This window comes from Triturus cristatus, chromosome 11 (assembly GCF_964204655.1).
Source record: "Triturus cristatus chromosome 11, aTriCri1.1, whole genome shotgun sequence".
Classification (NCBI taxonomy): domain Eukaryota; kingdom Metazoa; phylum Chordata; class Amphibia; order Caudata; family Salamandridae; genus Triturus; species Triturus cristatus.
The window spans coordinates 381,989,745-382,010,322 of NC_140594.1; the positions used below are offsets into that span (position 1 = coordinate 381,989,745).

General features: G+C 50.0%; 1 protein-coding gene across 1 annotated transcript in view; it reads left to right on the forward strand.

Moving 5' to 3' along the window:
* The window catches only part of LOC146784224 (myoferlin-like), a 3,625,175-nt gene that overhangs the window by 2,531,932 nt on the left and 1,072,665 nt on the right, over positions 1-20,578 (forward strand). The window contains exon 17 of the mRNA XM_085634512.1: positions 17,918-18,016. Within this exon, the coding sequence (XP_085490638.1) occupies positions 17,918-18,016 (99 nt within the window). The remainder of the gene's footprint in view (positions 1-17,917; positions 18,017-20,578) is intronic.

The window sequence follows — 20,578 nt, forward strand, 5'->3', positions numbered from 1 at the left end:
ACTCCTGGGCTACGGCCACGTCCTTGGGTCTCTCGTCCCCACGGCCGCAAACTTCTGCCTTTCGCCCCTTTCGTGGCCAAGGAAGGGGCGCCTCCTAATGTCCGCCTAGCCACCGGCCGCAGAACCAACCTGCACGCGGTCGCGGACTTGGGTTCCGCCGTGGCGGTACTAGAGGACAATGCGGTCAGTCCACATCCACCCCGGCAGCATCTGCCTCAAAGCCCTCCTAGTCTGAGCTTTCAGGCCCATTCCACGCCAGTGGGCGGCAGAGTTCGCCATCACCTGCTCCACTGGCGCTCCATCACTTCGGACAGGTGGGTGCTGCAAATCGTCCGAAGGGGCAACTCCCTCCCCTTCGAGACGACCCCTACAGTCATGCCACCGCAGTGCCACCGTATATCGGAGGATCACTTGAATCTTCTGCAGGAGGAAGTTACGGCCCTCTTGGCCAAAGAGGCCGTCGAGCGCGTTCCTGGTCCAGAAGTAGGCCGTGGTTGCTATTCCCACTACTTTCTGGTTTCCAAGAAGGGCAAAGGGGGCCTACGCCCTATCTTGGACCTCAGGAGCGTCAACACCTTCCTCCGAAAGGAACGGTTCAAGATGCTAACTTTAGCTCAGGTTCTGGCCTCCCTCGACCCTGGAGACTGGATGGTAGCGTTGGACTTGCAGGACGCTTATTTTCACATCCCCGTCCTGCCGGCCCACCGGCGTTACCTGCGGTTCACGGTGGGTCAGGAGCACTTTCAGTTCACCGTGCTCCCCTTCGGCCTCACCAGTGCCCCTCGGGTGTTCACGAAAGTGATGGTGGTCGCAGCTCATCTGCGCAGATCGGGGGTTCCTGTCTTCCCCTATCTCGACGACTGGCTGTTGAAGGCGGGCTCGCCCCAGCAAGTCGTCTCCCACCTCCAGACTACGGCCGACCTCCTGCATTTGCTGGGGTTCTCCATCAACGTGCCGAAGTCACACCTGAGACCCTCCCAGAAGCTCCTCTTCATCGGAGCGGTTCTCGATTCGGCGCAGTTCCGGGCTTATCCTCCGGAACAGCGGGTCCGGGATATTCAGGCTCTGATTCCCATCTTTCGGCCTCTATCCTGGTTTTCGGTCAGGTTGGTGCTGCGGCTTCTGGGGCTGATGGCCTCCTGAATCCTGTTGGTGCATTACGCCAGGTGGCGAATGCGGGCTCTGCAGTGGGACCTGAAGTTTCAGTGGGCCCAGCATCGAGGCAACCTGTCTGACCATGTCTTGATCTCGGAGGGCACTGCGAAACAGTTGCAGTGGTGGCTCACGGACCGCGATTGGGTCAGCGGCAGATGCCTCTCCCTACCCCAACCGGAGCACGTAGTAGTGACGGACGCGTCCCTCCTGGGCTGGGGGGCCATATGGGAGAGGCGGAGATCAGAGGACTCTGGTCTCCGGCGGAGGCTCAACTCCATATCAACCTTTTGGAGCTGAGAGCGATCCGGCTTGCACTGAAAGCCTTTCTTCCCTCTGTCCGGGGACGTGTCGTGCAGGTGTTCACGGACAACACCACCGCCATGTGGTATTGCAACAAACAGGGCGGGGTGGGGTCGTGGACCCTTTGTCAGGAGGCTCTGCGCCTCTGGACATAGCTGGAACACCAGGGCATCACCCTGGTGGTTCAACATCTGGCGGGCTCTCTGAACGCCAGAGCAGACGAACTCAGCCACCAGTGCATGATGGATCACGAATGGCGTCTGAACTCGGACGTGGCGCAGGGTCTCTTTCGGCAGTGGGGAGAGCCTTGGTTAGATCTATTCGCCACCGAAGAGAACGCGCAATGTCAGCAGTTCTGCGCGTTGGAATTTCCAAGGCAGCACTCGCTCGGAGTGGAGTTGCGGTCTGTTGTACGCCTTTCCGCCTATACCACTGCCCAGAGTGCTGAAGAAGATCAGGCGTGACCGGGCCCAAGTTATCTTAGTGGCTCCGGATTGGGCACGAAGATTCTGGTATCCCGAGCTACTCAGTATGTCAATCGATCCCCCAATACGACTGCCTCTTCATGAGGACCTTCTGTCGCAGCAGCAGGGGACGGTCCTCCACCCGAACCTGTCCAGCCTCCACCTCCATGCGTGGAGATTGAGCGGCGGCAGTTGATGCCATTTGACTTGCCTCCTGAAGTCTGTGATGTCATTCTGGCAGCCAGGCGTCCCTCCACAAAGACGGTATACGCCTGCCGGTGGAACAAATTTGTGGCATGGTGCACAGCAAAGGCTGTGGATCCCCTTTCCGCCCCTCTTTCTGAGGTTCTCCTCTTTCTTCTTTCTTTGGCCCAGCAGGGCTCTGCTTTGGGCACCTTGAAAGGTTATCTTGCTGTAATCTCTGCCTTCTTACGGCTTCCTGATCAGCCTTCTCTTTTCAAGTCCCCTGTTGTTTTCCATTTTCTCAAAGGCATTACTCACATGTTCCCTCCTGTCCCCTTCGTAATGCCTCAGTGGGACTTGAATCTTGTTCTGACCTTTCTGATGTGCGCTCCTTTTGAGCCTCTTCACAATTGTCCCATTCGTCTTCTGACCCTGAAAACTGCTTTCCTGGTAGCTATCACCTCGGCTAGACGGGTGAGTGAGCTCCAGGCTCTGTCATCTAAGCCTCCCTTTCTTTCTGTTCATCCGGACAAGGTTGTCCTCCGGACTCGTCCTTCTTTTCTACCAAAAGTGGTGACCCCCTTTCACATTGGGCAATCTGTCACGTTGCCCATCTTCTTTCCGCCTCCGCATCCTTCAAAAGAGGAAGAGAGGCTCCACCGTCTGGACCCAAAACGGGCGCTGTCCTTTTATTTGGACCGCACCAAACAGTTCCGGGTGCACGACTAACTTTTTGTTGGATACGTAGGAGCTAAGAAGGGGAAAGCGGTACACAAACGGACCATCTCACGGTGGGTCGTGTTGTGTATTAAACTTCGTTACTCCTTGGCAAAAAAGGACCCTCCTGTTGGGTTGAGGGCCCATTCCACCCGGGCCACAGCGGCGACTACTGCCCTGGGCCGGGGAGTTCCGTTACAGGACATCTGTCAGGCGGCGACGTGAGCTTCACTGTACACGTTTGCCAAGCACTATTGCCTGTACAGCCAAGTCCGGAGAGATGGCTACTTTGGCCGTTCTGTTCTCCAGGACTTTCTGGTGTGATCTTGGTTCGCAGACCGACCACCGGGGTTGGTATTTGCTGGGGTATCTATTCTAAGGTGAGGAATCTAACTAACGTGTTTCTTTCAGATGAACAAGTTACTTACCTTCGGTAACGATGTATCTGTAAGAAACATTAGTTAGTTAGATTCTTCACCGACCCACCCATCCACCCCGTTCTGCGAACTGACATCTAGGGTTAAGGCTATCCTTTTCAGGGCCCTAGATTTTTTGGCACCAGTGTCGGTCTCTTGCATGGCTCTGCGTTCCTGGCGCGGAACGCTATGTACAAGAACTGACGTCAGCGCGCGAGGGCAGTGTCTAAGTACTCCAATGACGTCATTCCAGCGCACGACGCCAACGACGGACGCGGAGCCGCAGACGACGCCTAGCGACGCGCAAGGGGTATTGCTACAAAAATCTTTCTGGATCCAGCCTGACGCCTGTGGATATTCTAAGGTGAGGAATCTAACTAACTAATGTTTCTTACAGATACATTGTTACCGAAGGTAAGTAACTTGTTCTTTAGAAACATTAGCTATTTGCACATTTCCAAAATTGTGAGTACCCATACTAGCATGAGAATCATAGTAAATTTTTCAAAGTGACTTCTTTTTTACACATTGTCTTTCATTTGGAAGGCAGAAATGCATCAAAAGTCAATAGGTAATAACAGTTGCTCTACAATTCTGTGTTACCCTAAGTCTCCCGATAAAAATGGTACCTCACTTGTGTGGGTAGGCCTAGTGCCCGCGACAGGGAACTGCACAAAACGTAACGTGGACACACTTAATTTTTAAGGTGAAAACTGACCCTTTTTTTGCAAAGTGTCTTGCTGTGGAATTTGAACCCTAGCCCTGCCGGCACCTAGGGAAACATAGCAAACCCATATATTGTTTTAAAACAAGACACCCAGGGAGAATCCAGGTACGGGTGACTTGTCTGGCTCTCACCAAGTTCTGTTACCCAGAATTCCTTGCAAACCTTAAACTTTGACAAACAAACACATTTTCCTCACATTTCTCTTATAGAAAGTTTTGGAATCTGCGTGGATCCACAAACTTACACCCACTCCGCATTTCCCAAAGTCTTCCGATAAAAATGGTGCCTCACTTGTGTGGATAATCCTAGTGCCCGCGACATAGCATTTGCGACTCTTGCTATTAGGAAGGGGCGTCCCTTCCTAATAGCGAGACAACATGCTATGTACTAGTGTTTTACGACCGCATTTGCGGCCGCAAAACACTCACAGTTTACCACCTACTTCAGGTAGGTGGTAAACCACTCGCAAAAGTATGTTGGAAAATATTTTTAAGAGCAGGAAGTGGTCCCAGAGACCACTGCCTGCATTTAAAACAAGCATTGGCATAGCCAATAGGTCTTGCTTTTGGGACCTTATAAGTATTTAATTATGTAGCACAATATTCTTGGTGCAACAACATCAAATGTTGCATAGCTAAACACTTATAAGGTCCCAAAGGCGAGACCTATTGGCTATGCCAATGCTTGTTAATCTTTTCTATGCTGCAACCCAACATCACTCTTCCAACAAGCCTTCAGACTTGCAAGTAACACCCAACTTACATAAGGTTGTGACATAAGACTCAATGGATTCCTGTGCCCTTTGCATACGTCTACCGAAATGGTAGTGCTCCAAGATCGTAATCACTTTTGGTAGATAGTCCCTAAACCAATTTAGCCAATCATATCTCAAACTCATTAAGATTGTCAGTATCACTTCCACTTAGGTCAAGTAAATGTTCGAGGACCTCTTGACCTTCGGGTCCATAGCAGTGTAGCAACAAAGAAGTCTTTCTCCCAGCACTTAGTGAGACACTACACACACATGCGTAATTCATAAAGGCCATTTTACACATAGACCTAATGGGTGGTTTTCCTGGATTAGACAAAAAGAAGGGTGGAGGCATAACATTCTGCATCTTTAAGAGGAATACAGTAAATAGATACCAGAAGAAAAGCCCAGGACCTAAATATCAGAATGCCAATGTGTGACTTTCATACCTTAGACAATAAACATACATATCACCCCGGAGTGCAGTTCACACCCGAAAATGACCTAAAAAATTTCAGCTTACTGTCCTAACACTAAGAGACAAAAGTACATGCTTATTAACTAGGTATTCTTGAAGCTAAGCAATTATGAAAAATTAGCCACTCAACATTAAGCGATTAAAAATGTTTTAAAAGAAATGGTGGGCGCATCACCATTGTAAATCCACCAGCAGACACGCAGTAAGAAAGATCACGTAATAACACCATTCACCATAGTTCATAAAAAAAGACCAAAATGATATGCAGTATTGCGCCTTGAAGACTCTGTTTACATTTCCCTGCATTCAGTCTGAGTACAGAGATGGCAGGGGGGTGAGGATAGACACCTAGCAAGATCGAAGGAAGAGAGAAAGTGGGAGGGGGAAGAGGAAGAGGAGGTGCCATGCAGAGAGAGGAAGAGGAGGTGCAAGAAGAGGCAACGATAGGCAGAGGTAGGCGCCGAAGTCGAGAACATGGACTAAGTAGGCAAGAGAGATGTAGGAAGAGGAAAGTAGTAGCGGAAGGGGAACAGTCAGGCGACGGAGGGATGCAGGGAGAGAGTCGTAGTGGATTTATGGTGGGGACAGGGTGGTAGAGAGCAAGAAACGGGAATGAAGCACAGGTGAGAACACAGGAGAGGGCAGAAAGAAGGCAGGTAAGTTAAAGCTCAGAAACGGAAGGGGGTGTCAGTGGATGAGCCAGGAGGGGGTTGCGAGATGGGAGTGAGGGGGACACAAGACAGGGAGAGTGAAGGAGAGAGGCAGGGAGTGACTCGGTGCTCACAAAGCTCAGAAAGACACTGATCCGCTCCTACCTGAACAAGACGCCAGACGTGCTCTGTGGTGGGGGAGGGGGAGGCGGAGGAACGTTGAAGGGGAGGAAAACGGAGAGGCTGAGGCGGAGCGAGGCGCGCACGCTTGTGCGCGTAACTGCACGCTCTATGCCTCACTAAAAGCTGTAGTCGGGCTTTTTGAAGCCCACTAACTAAAAGTCTCGCCAGACAGCGCATGCACTGGCTCAGGCGAGACCTAAAAATGAAACTGAAAAGTTTCATTTTTCTTTTTTGAAATGCATCCCGTTTTCCTTTAAGGAAAACGGGCTGCATTAAAAAAAAAAGCTGCTTTATTAAAAAGCATTCCCAGACATGGTGGTCTGCTGAGCCCAGCAGGCCACCATCCCTGGGAGGGCTGTCATTCCCAGTGGGCTCACAAATTACGAGGGGCTCATTAATAATAATGAGCCTCGCAATTTGAGAGCCCATTAGGAATGCTGCTGTACATCGGAAATTGCGCGTCACAAATTGCGACTCGCAAAAGAGTCGCAATTTGCGATGCGCCATTTTCTTTGTTACATCTGGCCCAATATCTCTTACAGGGATTCTTTATTTTTGGCGTGTGAGGAATTAAATCAGGAAAGTGGTGATCTTTCAATCTAGCCACATCCTCCACCACTCCAACTCTAGAAACACTTGCCTGTTCCACTACAACAAGGCTACCTGCCACAGTCTCCTGAAACTGAAAAAAAGTGATCTTTGATGCAGAAGAACACTCCTTGAACACAACAAAAGCATTAAAAGTTGCTAAATTGAAGAGATGGATGGCCAACTTACTATACCAAATGTAAGCCTTACGAACAGCAGTGTAAGGTTCCAACCTCTGATCTACTCTATCGACATCACCCATGTGCTTATTTTAGTCTACAATGCACACTTCAGCAACCTGACCCCAAACAGTCACAGGTGAAGTACTGTCATCATGGATGGTAGTCCGCATGTACACACCCGTCCTGTACACAAATTACACAGCTAGCAGTTCCTCACTACGCAAGGCACTCCACTGTCCCCTCTGAAGCTTTTTGCAAACAAGCTCTTTTGGGTAACCTTTACGATTAGAGCGGATTGTGCCACAAGCAAAAGTGTCCACTTTGAACTATTCCTTAAAACAATTGCACAGCATTGTAGAAGTTCTCAAGGTACAAATGGTGACCTCTGTTAAACAGTCCTCTAGCAAGTTCCCACACAATTTGTCTCTGAAACTCCAAAAGTAGCTGGGCAACCAGGGAGGTCATATTGGAATCCCTACCAGTGTACACCCGGAAATTATAGACATATCCTGTCCTACTCTCAGAAAACATATACATCTTAATTCCATAATGGGCCCTCTTGCTAGGAATGTACTGCCTAAAAACCAAACAGCCCTTGACGTCATTTTGTGGACCTGGTCCAAACCCAGCACAGGAGCCCCTGTATATAAGACGGTTGCCCGCCTCCACTGCCCCGCTCTAGGGGACCTCAATTTCCTCACCCAACACCCTACCCCGGAGAACTTGGTAGTCCAAGGCTCCACTTCCCATGGCGTATACCCTGCCACTCCCCCAGACAGGGAATCCAAGAGGCTGGGAAATAAAATGTTTTTTTCTGCCAGCCTTGCGTTGTGGTCAATGAACACTGCATGCTTGTTGGGCCATTATTCCCACACACTGTGGGAAACAGGTGTGCAAGTGTGGTCTCAGGTCCCGGAGGAGACCAAGGCCATTCTCTCTGAAGCAGTTAAAGACGGGTGAGTCGCAGCAAAGTTCACTATACGCTGTGGCTTGGACACAGCTGACTTGCTGAGCAGAGCCGTTTCATCTGGCTGAGACCATCTGGCTTTTTTGGGGGTGTCCAGGCTTCCCTCATGGACATGCCCTTTGATGGTACCTGTCTCTTCGGACACAAGGAAGACTCAGCCCTGGAGTGGTTTAAGGGCTCGCGGGCCACAGCCATGTTCTTGTGCCTCTCGGCTGCTCCACGTCCCCAGTCTGCCTTTCGCTCCTTTCATGGCCACGGAAGGGACTTTCAACCATGCCAATCCTGTCCCAGCCACTGAGCAGCACAAACTTCCTAGCCTCTGGGTGGACGAGGGCGCAGTACTACTGACCTCATATATCTGAAAGAAACACGTTAGTTAGATTCCTCACCTTAGAATATCCCCAGGCGTCAGGCTGGATCCGGAAAGATTTTTCATCAGCAATACCCCTTGCGCGTCGCTAGGCTTCGTCTGCGGCTCCGCGTCCATCGTCAGCGTCGTGCGCCGGAATGACGTCGTCGGAGTACTTAGACGCCGCCCTCGCGCGCTGACGTCAGTTCTTCTTTTTTCCGTGCCAGACTGCGCCGATCCGGGAAGAGCTTACCCCTTAGTCACTTTTTGACTAAACTTTTTTGACTCTTTTTGGTCTTCTGTCGACTCGACTCTGGTGCCGGTAGGATGCCTGGTTTTAAGGCCTGTGACTCCTGTCATCGACTGATGTCGGTGACTGACCACCATCGCCGGTCCCTTTACTGCCTGGGGGCCGACCACGATGCGGAGTCATGCCTCGACTGTCAGGCCTTGACCTCGAAGGCTAGGCGGGAGCGGTTCCATAAGCTTCTCGAGCTTCGGCACTCGGCTCTGCGCCGTTCACAGTCCCGGTCCAGGAGGAGTCACCATCTTCGCTCGTCAGGCTGGAAGTCTTCGGGTAAGTCGAAGCGCTCGAAGAAGTCCAAGAGGCGACACCGCTCTTCAGACTCCCCTCACCGGTCGCGCGACTCGGTCAAGGGTCAGGGTGGTCCCACCCCCGCGGCTCCGTCAGAGCCGCAGGAGCCGCGTCCGTCTCCGTACCCGCCGGTCCCTGGGACTGACGTGACTCCGGCGGAGATCAGCGCCTTCCTTTTAGCCATGAGGGGCCTGGCTCTGCCGTCGACGCCTGCCGGCGCGCCTTTGGGCCCCGCGGGCTCGACTGGGCGACCTCGCGAGCCGGCAGCTCCGGCCCCGGCGCCGTTGACGACTTCGGTCCCGACACCGCAGGTCCTCGAGGGATCCAGGCCTGGATCTCTGCCGGCGCCGGTCGACCTCACAACGCCTCCTCCGCCGGCGCCGACACCGGTTCCACCCCCGGTGCCGTCCCCGGACAACGCCGTTCCCCGGTTTAGCCCCGGTCCGGGCCCGGCACCGGTGCGGCGCCGCTCGACGCCGCATCCGACACCGATGCATGAGCATTTCATCTACCGCCCGGCTCCGGTTATTCCTCCTGTTTATCATGAATCGGATGACGGGGGCGACTGGGAGGGGTCTGAGGACCCTATGGCCAGACAGGCCGACCTTTCACAGGACTGGGCAGACGAACTGGGGGATGCCAGTGGTCTGGACACCTCCCCGGACGCTGGTTTCATCTCTCCTCCGACTGTGGCCTCGGAGGAAGGTGCAGCTTTTTCAGTGGTGCTGCGCAAGGCGGCCGATGCCCTTGGGCTGGAGTTGCCTGCTGTGGCCGTGAGGACTAACATCCTCACAGAAGTGCTTCAACCGTCAGCAAGCTCCACAGAGCCTCTGCTGCAGTTCAATGAGGCACTCGTAGACGTTCTGCAGGGCACCTGGTCCAAGCCCTCTACAGTACCTCCTGTGGATCGGAACGTGGCCCGGCGCCACCGCCCTGCTCCGGGTGACCCCAGTTTTCTGTCCCAACACCCCACTCCCGAGAGCCTGGTTATCCAGGCCTCGACTTCCCAATCCTCCTTCCCGTCCGCTCCTCCGGATCGGGAATCCAAGAGGCTGGAACAGTTCGGAAAGAAGCTGTTCTCTTCCCTGAGTTTGGGTCTGCGGTCCTTGAATACCGCTTGCCTCTTGGACCGTTATTCCCACTCTCTGTGGGATACGGTGGAGGACGTGCTGCCCCTGTGTCCGGAGGAGGCCCGGTCACGGCTCACCCAGGCGATTGCTGATGGGCGAGATGTGGCACGGCATGCCATACAGTGTGGACTAGACACCACAGACTCGCAAGGGTGGGCGATTTCGACCACGGTGGCGCTTCGTCGCCACGCCTGGCTACGGTCCACGTCTTTCTCGGGGGTTGTCCAGAGTACCCTCATGGATATGCCCTTTGATGGCACTCGCCTTTTTGACAAAAAGGCGGATAGTGCGCTGGCTCGTTTCAAGGACTCCCGGGCTACGGCCAAGTCCTTGGGTCTCTCGGCCCAGAGGCCGCAAACTTCCGCCTTTCGTCCCTTTCGTGGCCAAGGAAGGGGCGCCTCCTCACGTCCGCCTAGCCACCGGCCGCAGAACCAACCTGCACGCGGACGTGTATTCCGCCGAGGCGGTACTGGAGGACAACGTGCCGGTCAGTCCACATCCACCCCGGCAGCATCCGCCTCAAAGCCCTCCTAGTCCGAGCTTTCACGCCCATTCCACGCCAGTGGGCGGCAGAGTTCGCCATCACCTGCTCCACTGGCGTTCCATCACGTCGGACAGGTGGGTGCTGCAAATCGTCCGAAGGGGCTACTCCCTCCCCTTCCAGACGACCCCTCCAGCCATGCCACCACAGTACCAACGCATGTCGGGGGATCACTTGAATCTTCTCTGGGAGGAAGTTACGGCCCTCTTGGCCAAAGAGGCCATCGAGCGCGTTCCTGGTCCAGAAGTAGGTCGTGGTTGCTATTCCCACTACTTTCTGGTTCCCAAGAAGGGCAAAGGGGGCTATGCCCTATCTTGGACCTCAGGAGCGTCAACGCCTTCCTCCGGAAGGAGCAGTTAAAGATGCTCACCTTAGCTCAGGTTCTGACTGCCCTAGACCCAGGAGACTGGATGGTAGCGTTGGACTTGCAGGACGCTTATTTTCACATCCCCGTCCTGCCGGCCCACCGGCGTTACCTGCGGTTCACGGTGGGTCAGGAGCGTTTTCAATTCACCGTTCTCCCCTTCGGCCTCACCAGTGCCCCGCCGGTGTTCACGAAAGAGATGGCGGTGGTCGCAGCTGATCTGCACAGATCGGGGGTTCCAGTCTTCCCCTATCTCGACGACTGGCTGTTGAAGGTGGGCTTGCCCCAGGCAGTCGTCTCCCACCTTCAGACTACGGCCTACCTCCTGCATTTGCTGGGGTTCTCCTTCAATGTGCCGAAGTCACACCTGAGACCCTCCCAGAAGCTCCTCTTCATCGGAGTGGTTCTAGATGCGGCGCAGTTCCGGGCCTATCCTCCGGAGCAGCGGGTCCGGGATATTCAGGCTCTGATTCCCATCTTTCGGCCTCTATCCTGGGTTTCAGTCAGGTTGGTGCTGGGGCTGACTCCTGCATCCTGTTGGTGCATTACGCCAGGTGGCGAATGCGGGCTCTGCAGTGGGAACTGAAGTTTCAGTGGGCCCAGCATCGTGGCAATCTGTCCGACCATGTCTTGATCTCGGAGGGCACTGCGAAGCAGTTGCAGTGGTGGCTCACGAACCGCAATTGGGTCAGTGGCAGATCCCTCTCCCTACCCCAACCAGAGCACATAGTAGTGACGGATGCGTCCCTCCTGGGATGGGGGGGCCACATGGGGGAGGCGGAGATCAGAGGACTCTGGTCTCCGGCGGAGACCCGGCTCCATATCAACCTTTTGGAGCTGAGAGCGATCCGACTTGCACTGAAGGCATTCCTTCCCGTTGTCCGGGGAAGTGTGGTGCAGGTGTTCACGGACAACACCACTGCCATGTGGTATTGCAACAAACAGGGCGGGGTGGGGTCGTGGACCCTTTGTTAGGAGGCTCTGCGCCTCTGGACATGGCTGGAACACCAGGGCATCACCCTGGTGGTTCAACATCTGGCGGGCTCTCTGAACACCAGAGCAGACTATCTCAGCCGCCGGTGCATGATGGATCACGAATGGCATCGAAACTCGGACGTGGCGCAAGGCCCCTTTCGGCAGTGGGGAGAGCCTTGGTTAGATCTATTCGCCACCGAAGAGAACGCGCAATGTCCGCAGTTCTGCGCGTTGGAGTTTCCAAGGTGGCACTCGCTCGGGGACGCCTTTCGTCACGAGTGGAGTTGCGGTCTGTTGTACGCCTTTCCGCCTATACCACTTCTGCCCAGAGTGCTGAAGAAGATCAGGCGCGACCGGGCCCAAGTGATCTTAGTGGCTCCGGATTGGGCACGAAGGTACTGGTATCCCGAGCTACTCAGTATGTCAATCGATCCTCCGACACGACTGCCTCTTCGGGAGGACCTTCTGTCGCAGCAGCAGGGGACGGTTCTCCACCCGAACCTGTCCACTCTCCACCTCCATGCATGGAGATTGAGCAGCGACAGTCAGTTGATGCCATTTGACTTGTCTCCTGAAGTCTGTGACGTTATTCTGGCAGCCAGGCGTCCCTCCACTAAAACGGTATACGCCTGCAGGTGGAACAAATTTGTGGCATGGTGCACAGCAAAGGCTGTGGATCCCCTTTCCGCCCCTCTTTCTGAGGTTCTCCTCTTTCTTCTCTCTCTAGCCCAGCAGGGCTCTGCTCTAGGCACCTTGAAAGGTTATCTATCAGCTATCTCTGCTTTGTTACGACTTCCTGATCAGCCTTCTCTTTTCAAATCCCCTGTTGTTTCTCGTTTCCTTAAGGGCATTACTCACATGTTTCCTCCTGTCCCCTTCGTAATGCTTCAGTGGGATTTGAATTTAGTCTTGACCTTTCTGATGTGCGCTCCCTTTGAGCCTCTTCACAATCGTCCCATTCGTCTTCTGACTATTAAGACTGCTTTCCTGGTAGCTATCACCTCGGCTAGACGGGTGAGTGAGCTCCAGGCGTTATTGTCTAAGCCTCCTTTTCTTTCTGTTCATCCGGACAAGGTTGTCCTCCGGACTCGTCCGTCCTTTCTTCCAAAAGTGGTAACTCCCTTTCACATCGGGCAATCTGTCACCTTGCCCACCTTCTTTCCGCCTCCGCATCCTTCGAAAGAGGAAGAGAGGCTCCACCGTCTGGATCCAAAACGGGCGCTGTCCTTTTATTTGGACCGCACGAAACAGTTCCGGGTTGACGACCAGCTTTTTGTTGGATACGCGGGTACTAAGAAGGGAAGGGCGGTACACAAGCGGACCATCTCACGGTGGGTCGTATTGTGTATAAAGGCTTGTTACTCCTTTGCTAAAAAGGACCCTCCTGTAGGGTTGAGAGCCCATTCCACCCGGGCCACAGCGGCTACTACTGCCCTGGGACGGGGAGTCCCTTTGCAGTACATCTGTCAGGCAGCAACGTGGGCCTCGCTGCACACGTTTGCCAAGCATTATTGCCTGGACAGCCAAGTCCGGAGAGATGGCTTCTTTGGCCGTTCTGTTCTCCAGGACTTTCTGTGTGATCTTGGTTCGCAGACCCACCACCGGGGTTGGTATTGCTGGGGTATCTATTCTAAGGTGAGGAATCTAACCAGCGTGTTTCTTTCAGATGAACAAGTTACTTACCTTCGGTAACGATGTATCTGTAAGAAACATTAGTTAGTTAGATTCCTCACCGACCCACCCATCCTCCCCGTTCTGCGAACCGACATCTAGGGTTAAGGCTATCCTTTCTAGGGCCCTAGATTTTTTGGCACCGGTGTCGGTCTCTTGCATGGCTCTGCGTTCCTGGCGCGGAAAGCTATGTACAAGAACTGACGTCAGTGCGCGAGGGCGGCGTCTAAGTACTCCGACGACGTCATTCCGGCGCACGACGCCGACGACGGACGCGGAGCCGCAGACGACGCCTAGCGACGCGCAAGGGGTATTGCTGACGAAAAATCTTTCCGGATCCAGCCTGATGCCTGGGGATATTCTAAGGTGAGGAATCTAACTAACTAATGTTTCTTACAGATACATCGTTACCGAAGGTAAGTAACTTGTTCGTCAGGTAGCCAGCAGTCTGCTCCAGCTCCCACCTAACAGCTGCAGCCTCCAAACCTTCATAATCTTGCCCTTCTAGATCATCGGTGTCCAGTTGGTGGCAGGATCCTCCTTCACCTCCACCACTGGTAGTCCATAACAGCGGACAGGTGTGTTCCGCAGATCATCCGAAAGGGCTAATCCATCCCCTTCGAGACTACCCTTCCCTCCATGTCTCCATCTCCATTTGTCCATTTGTTCCTGCTGTCTGAGAAAGTCATGGCTCTCTAGGCCAAATTAGCCATAGAGAGAGTTACAGCACCGGAAGTGTGCTGTGGTTGCTGTTCTCGCTACTTTCCGGTCCTGAAAATAACAAGGGGCCTTTGTCCTAGCCTATGTCTCCGATCCCTCAACTACCCTCTTAGAAAGGAGAAATTGAAGATGCTCACATTGGCTCAGGTCTTGCCTGCTCTGAACTCAGGAGACTGTATGGTAGCGTTGGACTTGCAGGGTGCCTAATTTCACATCCCCGTCCTATCTGCCCATTGGTTTTACCTTCGGATTACGATAGGCCTCAAGCATTTTCAAATCACCGTTCTCCCTTTTGGCCTTACCAGTGCCACATAGATGTTTTCCAAGGTGATGGCGGTGGTCACAGCTCATCTGCTCAGAACAGGGGTGGCAGTCTTTCCCTTTCTTGACGATTGGCTGCTGAAGGCAGAATCTCCCCAGGTTGTCATCTCCCACATCCAGACTACGGCAGACCTACCTCATTCGCTGGGGTTCACTAGCAACATGCTGAAGTCACACCTAACTCCCTTTTATCGAAGCTGTTCTGGACAAAATGCCATTTTGGGCTTATCGTCCCGAGTGGCGGGTCCTGGATATTAAGGCTATGATACCGATGTTATAGCCTTCCTCCTGGGTTTTGATTATACTGACTCTAAAGCTGCTGCGCCTCATTGACTCCTGTACCCTGCTAGTGACACATGCTAGATGCCAAACGCGGACTCTGCAGTGGGACCTGAAGTTCCAGTGGGCTCACCATCAGCGGAATCTCTTCGGCCTGGTCCAGATTTTGGAGGGAACTGCAAATGACCTGCAGTAGTGGCTAATGGGCCAGGATTGGGTCAGAGGCAGATCCCTCTCCATTTACAACCAGATTTCACAGTAGTGACAGATGTGTCACTCCTGGGGTGGGGCAGCCATCTGGGAGAGGTGGAGATTGGAGAACTCTGGTCATTGGCGGAATCTGGACTCCACATCAACTTGCTGGAGTTCCATGCATCTGACTGGCATTGAAAGTCTTTCTACACTTCATCATGGGAAGGCTGGTACAGGTGTTCATGGATAACACCACCGCTATGCGGTAATGCAACAAACAGGGTGGAGTGGGGTCATGGACCCTTTGCCAAGGTGGCCTGCATCTCTGGACATGGCTGGAACTTCAGGGCATTTCCCTGGTGGTTCAGCACCTGACAGGTTGCCTGAACAACAGGGCAGACAAACTCAGCCGTCCATGTCTAGCAGATAACTAATGGCATCTCCACCCAGAGGTGGCACAAGATCTCTTTCAACAGTGGGGAGAGCCTTGGTTAGATCTGTTTGCCTCCCCGAGAAGGCACAATGTCAGCAGTTTCACGTGCTGGAGTTTCCAAGGTGATTCTCACTCAGAGACGCTTTTCATCTCGAGTGGAGCTCAAGCCTCCTGTATGCCTTTTCTTGAATTATGATTGGCGGTCTGATATAAAATAACAGGTAATCCATTTGATTTAACTGGTATAAGATTATACAGAAAGAATAATGTGGCCAAAATAAACTAGATAAAGTGGCCAAGCAGCTCTACCTATTATATAGGTTGCTAAGATAGTTTAATATACATTAGTAGAAAGATATGGCTGCTTTTTATAATTCCTAAAATATTCATAAAAAAGAAATCAGCGGATGTTTGTTTGTGGGAATGTGAATCCTTGTATTGTTTGAACTCCTTTTGTAATTTATGCTTTTATCTTCTGACTCATCACTTGGGGCCAGATGTAGCAAGCCAAATTGCGCTCGCAAACTCTGAAATTCGCAGAATTTCAGCGTTTGCGCTCGCAATTCAGCTGTGTGCAATGTAGATAGGCAAATAACTACTCGCAAGCATTTAGAGAATCACAATTTGCGATTCCCTAAATGCTATGCCAGTAGGCATCACAAATTGCGTTATTGCATTAAGGCATCGCCAATTACCACCAACTTCAAGTTGGTGGTAATTTGCGATTCCCATTAAAAAAGCACTGTTTTGCTTTTTTCAAAGTGCCATGTGGCACACATACATGCCCTTAGGGCATGTATATGCGCCACATGTGCACACATGCACATTTCAGGGGTGGAACCCTTGCACCCTTGAAATTGTGCACGCAATTTGCGAATACCTATTGGGTACTCGCAAATTGCGTGCGCAGTTCTCATTCATTTCTATGGGCCTCTGGGCCCAATTAAATGAATGGGAAGGTATTCCTTGATTGCAAATCGCAATTTGAAATTCGCAATTAAGGAATATTAAGGAATAGCAATTATTATTGCGATTCCCCATACATTCCATTTTGCGAGTCCTTAATAGCGATTCGCTAAAAGTCGCTATTAAGGATTCGCAAAACTGATTTTACCTACACCTGGCCCTTGATTTTTCTATTTTTCATAAACTTTCCTGCTTTCCTATGTTTATGCCCATTCCATAAGCTTTATGCATTATATTTTAAGGGATATTTTGATTGAAATATATAGAGGGATTAAGAAAGAGAAGGGGGTGAGTTAAATTAGTGTTAGGCAACTGTTATTTTAATTTGTTAATGTGGTGACCATGTCTTTTCATTGGATAACTGATTTGTGCTTTCTATACACAGGATATATGCTTGCAAAACTTGATATATTGCATCGAGATAAGTATCAAAGTCTTGAAAAAGATGGCTTAAATTTGTTATTGCCATCGAAACGTGTCGACGCAACTTTATACACAATTCGGTGTCTGACTGGTTCAATAGATACTTATTGAGGAACGGATATCAAGTTCCAATCAACTTTTTCTCTTCACAAATGTGTTTAAATCTATGACAAATTTAAGTGTCTAGTGTTTTTTCTTGGGGGTTTTGGTGCATCCATACTTTTGGTATTTGTTTTCATCTACAGAAGTAGCATACTAGTGTATGCAATTGTTTTTTTATGGGAGATATTTTTTAATTTATTGTTTATGTGCATTGTACATTTATGCAAATGATGTTATGTAAAACAAAAATGTCTTTACTGTATAATTTTTAATACATTTTGTATTGATTTATATTGCTGGCTATTTTGCTGAGTTCATTGTTTGGGCTTCTATTCGTCTGCTCTCTTTTTTCATATCTTTGATTTGGGTGAGAAAGTATAATGTGTGAATAATTAGCTTCTGGTTATTTTGATATCCAAGGGAGACTTTTGTTTTCACTTGTTAAGAGTACCCCATTTCCCTTGGAGTGACTTAGGGGTCCCTATCTCTACTTTATATTGCCTTTCCGCCCATGCCACTCATGCCAAGAGTCGCAAGAAGATCATAAGGCAAGGACTCCTTGGTTAGATAAAGAATCGACCGGATAGTGTGTTACTAAAGATAAGTAACTTTTTCACCACAGCAGCAGCAGTGCATTCTTTGGAAAACACACACACACCCATTCACATGCATCCACTCCCTCAGGAACCCCCCCCCCCACCCCCACCCGCCAGAGGTGCAAAGGTTTCTAACTCTACTATGAGAAATTTAACTTTCATTTCTTCTGAAAAAAGTGGGTAATCGCTCCATGGGAACTATTGCGTTTTTTAAGTGCAGCATCATTAAATCAAGGGTTACTCCATAGGGGGAGTTGGGTGGGGTGTGTACCCTGAAGTGCAAAAATGTGCAGGATTCCCAGTGTAGTGCAGCAGGTGTGATGAATTGTGTCTTCACCTAGGGTTGCAAAACTCCTTTCTGTGGTTCAGCATACCAGCCTCCTGATCATAGAGAGCAGACGTGTGCTTCTTGCTTACCCCAGAGTACCCTGTTTGTTATATGATTGCTGAGATTATCAGTTGCATGGCTCACCTGATGTTGTTTTCTTCCCCCATTTAGGAGGAAGACAACTTTGACTGGTGGACCAAATTCTATGCTTCAATTGGAGATGAACGTATGAGCGGAGATTACCTGGAAAAGGGCTATGATACAATAAAGGTGAGAGCAAAAACTATAAGTATTAAGGGCAAAGCTTGGATCTTAAGGGACAGCAATGCGACCTGGCATGTTGATTCTTTGCCTAAAAAGGAGTATGGTTTGAAGAAAGAAGGGCCTGACTTCAGACGACGACTGGAGCTTGAGTTCTTAAAGTTCCATATGAGGTTTCAATACTGTACCTGGGTGAAATAATTATATTGTTTCCAAAAGAAACATATGTAAATTTTGTGAAAAATACTTCTATTATGTGATATATGTTCGGGCGGTTCTCTGCATGAAACTCAATCGTTATTTATGCCTTGAGATACACAAATCAGGTGGGCTACCTGCTCGGTATGTTTTTATAACAGATTCTAAAGTAACAGTGGAATGTTACTCATGCAGCACATGTTGCTGCATCCTAAATACAATTTCACAGTTATTGTATGTTATGTTACTAAATTTGTAAACGTGCACTAATACCTATACAGATGTTTTGGCGCTTCACTTGGTAAAGCAGACCATAATAAAGAGATTCTTGACAGTATAGTCAGGATTTTAAGGCCTTTCGAGAGCACAAAAGGCCAGAGGTTTTCTGTCGGGTCATTGGAAATGCGTTTCACATCAATGCAACTGCTATAGAAAAGGACCATCCCCCAGGACCCGAGTTTCCTACAGTCTCGAACCACCAATAGGGAGATATCAGAGGATGTTAGATTACAATTGAGGGCATAGAAGGAGAATATTTTTTTTAGCTAGCCAGGTTCAGACTCATTCAATTCTCTGTGAACAAGACACAATGATTTAAAACGAATTTGTCTACTCTAAATCAGCAGAGGTGGAAAAATGCCAGGGTAAACCCAGAATGAGCCTCCTCGCTTCATTTTGAATCCTCTGAAGTTGTGTTAGCAATCAAACAGGTGCACCTAGATAAACAACATTTCAGCAATCCAGGTAACTGAACCATTACTGAGCGCACCACTCAACGGAGAATTTTTCTCATCACCCTTGGCAAGAAAAAGCAGGTTGAAGTGAGACGGTTAACCTGTTTCCCAGAGTCAGCTTGTTATCCAGCAAAAAGCTAAGGGCCAAATGCATCAAGCATTTTTTGCCTTCGCAAACGGCTGATTGGCAGAACCGGACGTTTGCGAAAGCAAAATAATGCTCCTCTGATGCAGCAAACCCTATTGTGCGATTCGGTAACCTGTTACCGAATCGTAAAATGGGTTTGATATTCCCTTTTAGGAAGGCACGTGTTTATGGCGTCCCTTCCTAATACCAAATCGCATCGGTATGCATGAATGTTTTGTGACCGAAAAGCTGTCGTAAAAAATTCACATTTTATTGCCTATTTCAAGTAGATGGTAACCAATTTTTAAAACGGGAAGGGGTCCCCAAGGGATGCCTTTCCCTCTGTGAATGTCTGTAAATGCATTTTATAAGAGCAGGCAGTGGTCCCACGGATCACTACCTGCTCTTAGAAAATGAAAGGAAAAATTTTAATTTTCTCTTTTGTAAAGCATCCTGTTTTCCTTTAAGAAAAACGGGCTGCTTTACAAAAAAAAAGATTGCTTTATTTAAAAGCAATCACGGACATGGTGGTCTGCTGACCCCAGCAGGCTACCATCCCCGTGAATTTTGCAATTCCTAGGGGTTCGCAAATTGCGACCTACCTCTAATATTCAAGAGGCAGGTAATTTGCGATCCCCTAGGAATTGCAGAAAGTGTTAAAAACACTTCCATGCATTCCGTTTTGCGATTTTCTAATTGCAAATTGCAAGGATTCGCAATTAGGAAATCGCAAAATGGTTTGTTGATGCATCTGGCCCTAGGATCCTTAACTGCATAGGCCTGTGGTAAATATTTCTCCTTTACCGGGACTGAATTTGATACAGGAACATAATAAAATAGCTCAATGAAATGAGAGGCAGAATCCGTGATATTAGAGTTTCAGAATGGGCTTTATTCCAATAAGCGATTATAATCGGATGCTTCAAGTTCCATCACCACGGGAGTTCAGGAAGTGAAGTACATACTTTATTGACAAGCAGTAACTTTTATAATACATACATCATAATGAAGTGAATACAGTAGGCGTAACAATTGATAAGGACATTGACGTTTTGGTGTGCGTAGCCGAAAATGGGTGTAATAATGAGTAAAAAGGAACATGATTGGCTATGATGTAATACATAGGTGGATCTATAAGATAATACTTGGCATTGATGCGCGCGCAGCAGTCTGACGTGTAATTGACGTGTAACTAGGGGGTGACGAGGATTTGACATTTAGCTCTACGTGTGGAGACAAGAAGTCTGGGGGGTCAAGTCAACCTAATCCCAAATCATATCTATATCCTATGTTTAAAGAACTATGTTATCCACAAAAGAAGGACTCTCGGACAGAATCTATTCTATACTGACTGTGCGTGCGTGTACAAGCGTCTAGGTGTCTACACTGAATGCGAGGGGGTAGGAATATTCCATGGTAACAGGGCTATGAATTACTTGCATGAGGACAGAGAAGATGGGCCTTTTTGCTTGGTAACTGGAAGAATGTTTACTTAAGCTACTAGGCAGGAAT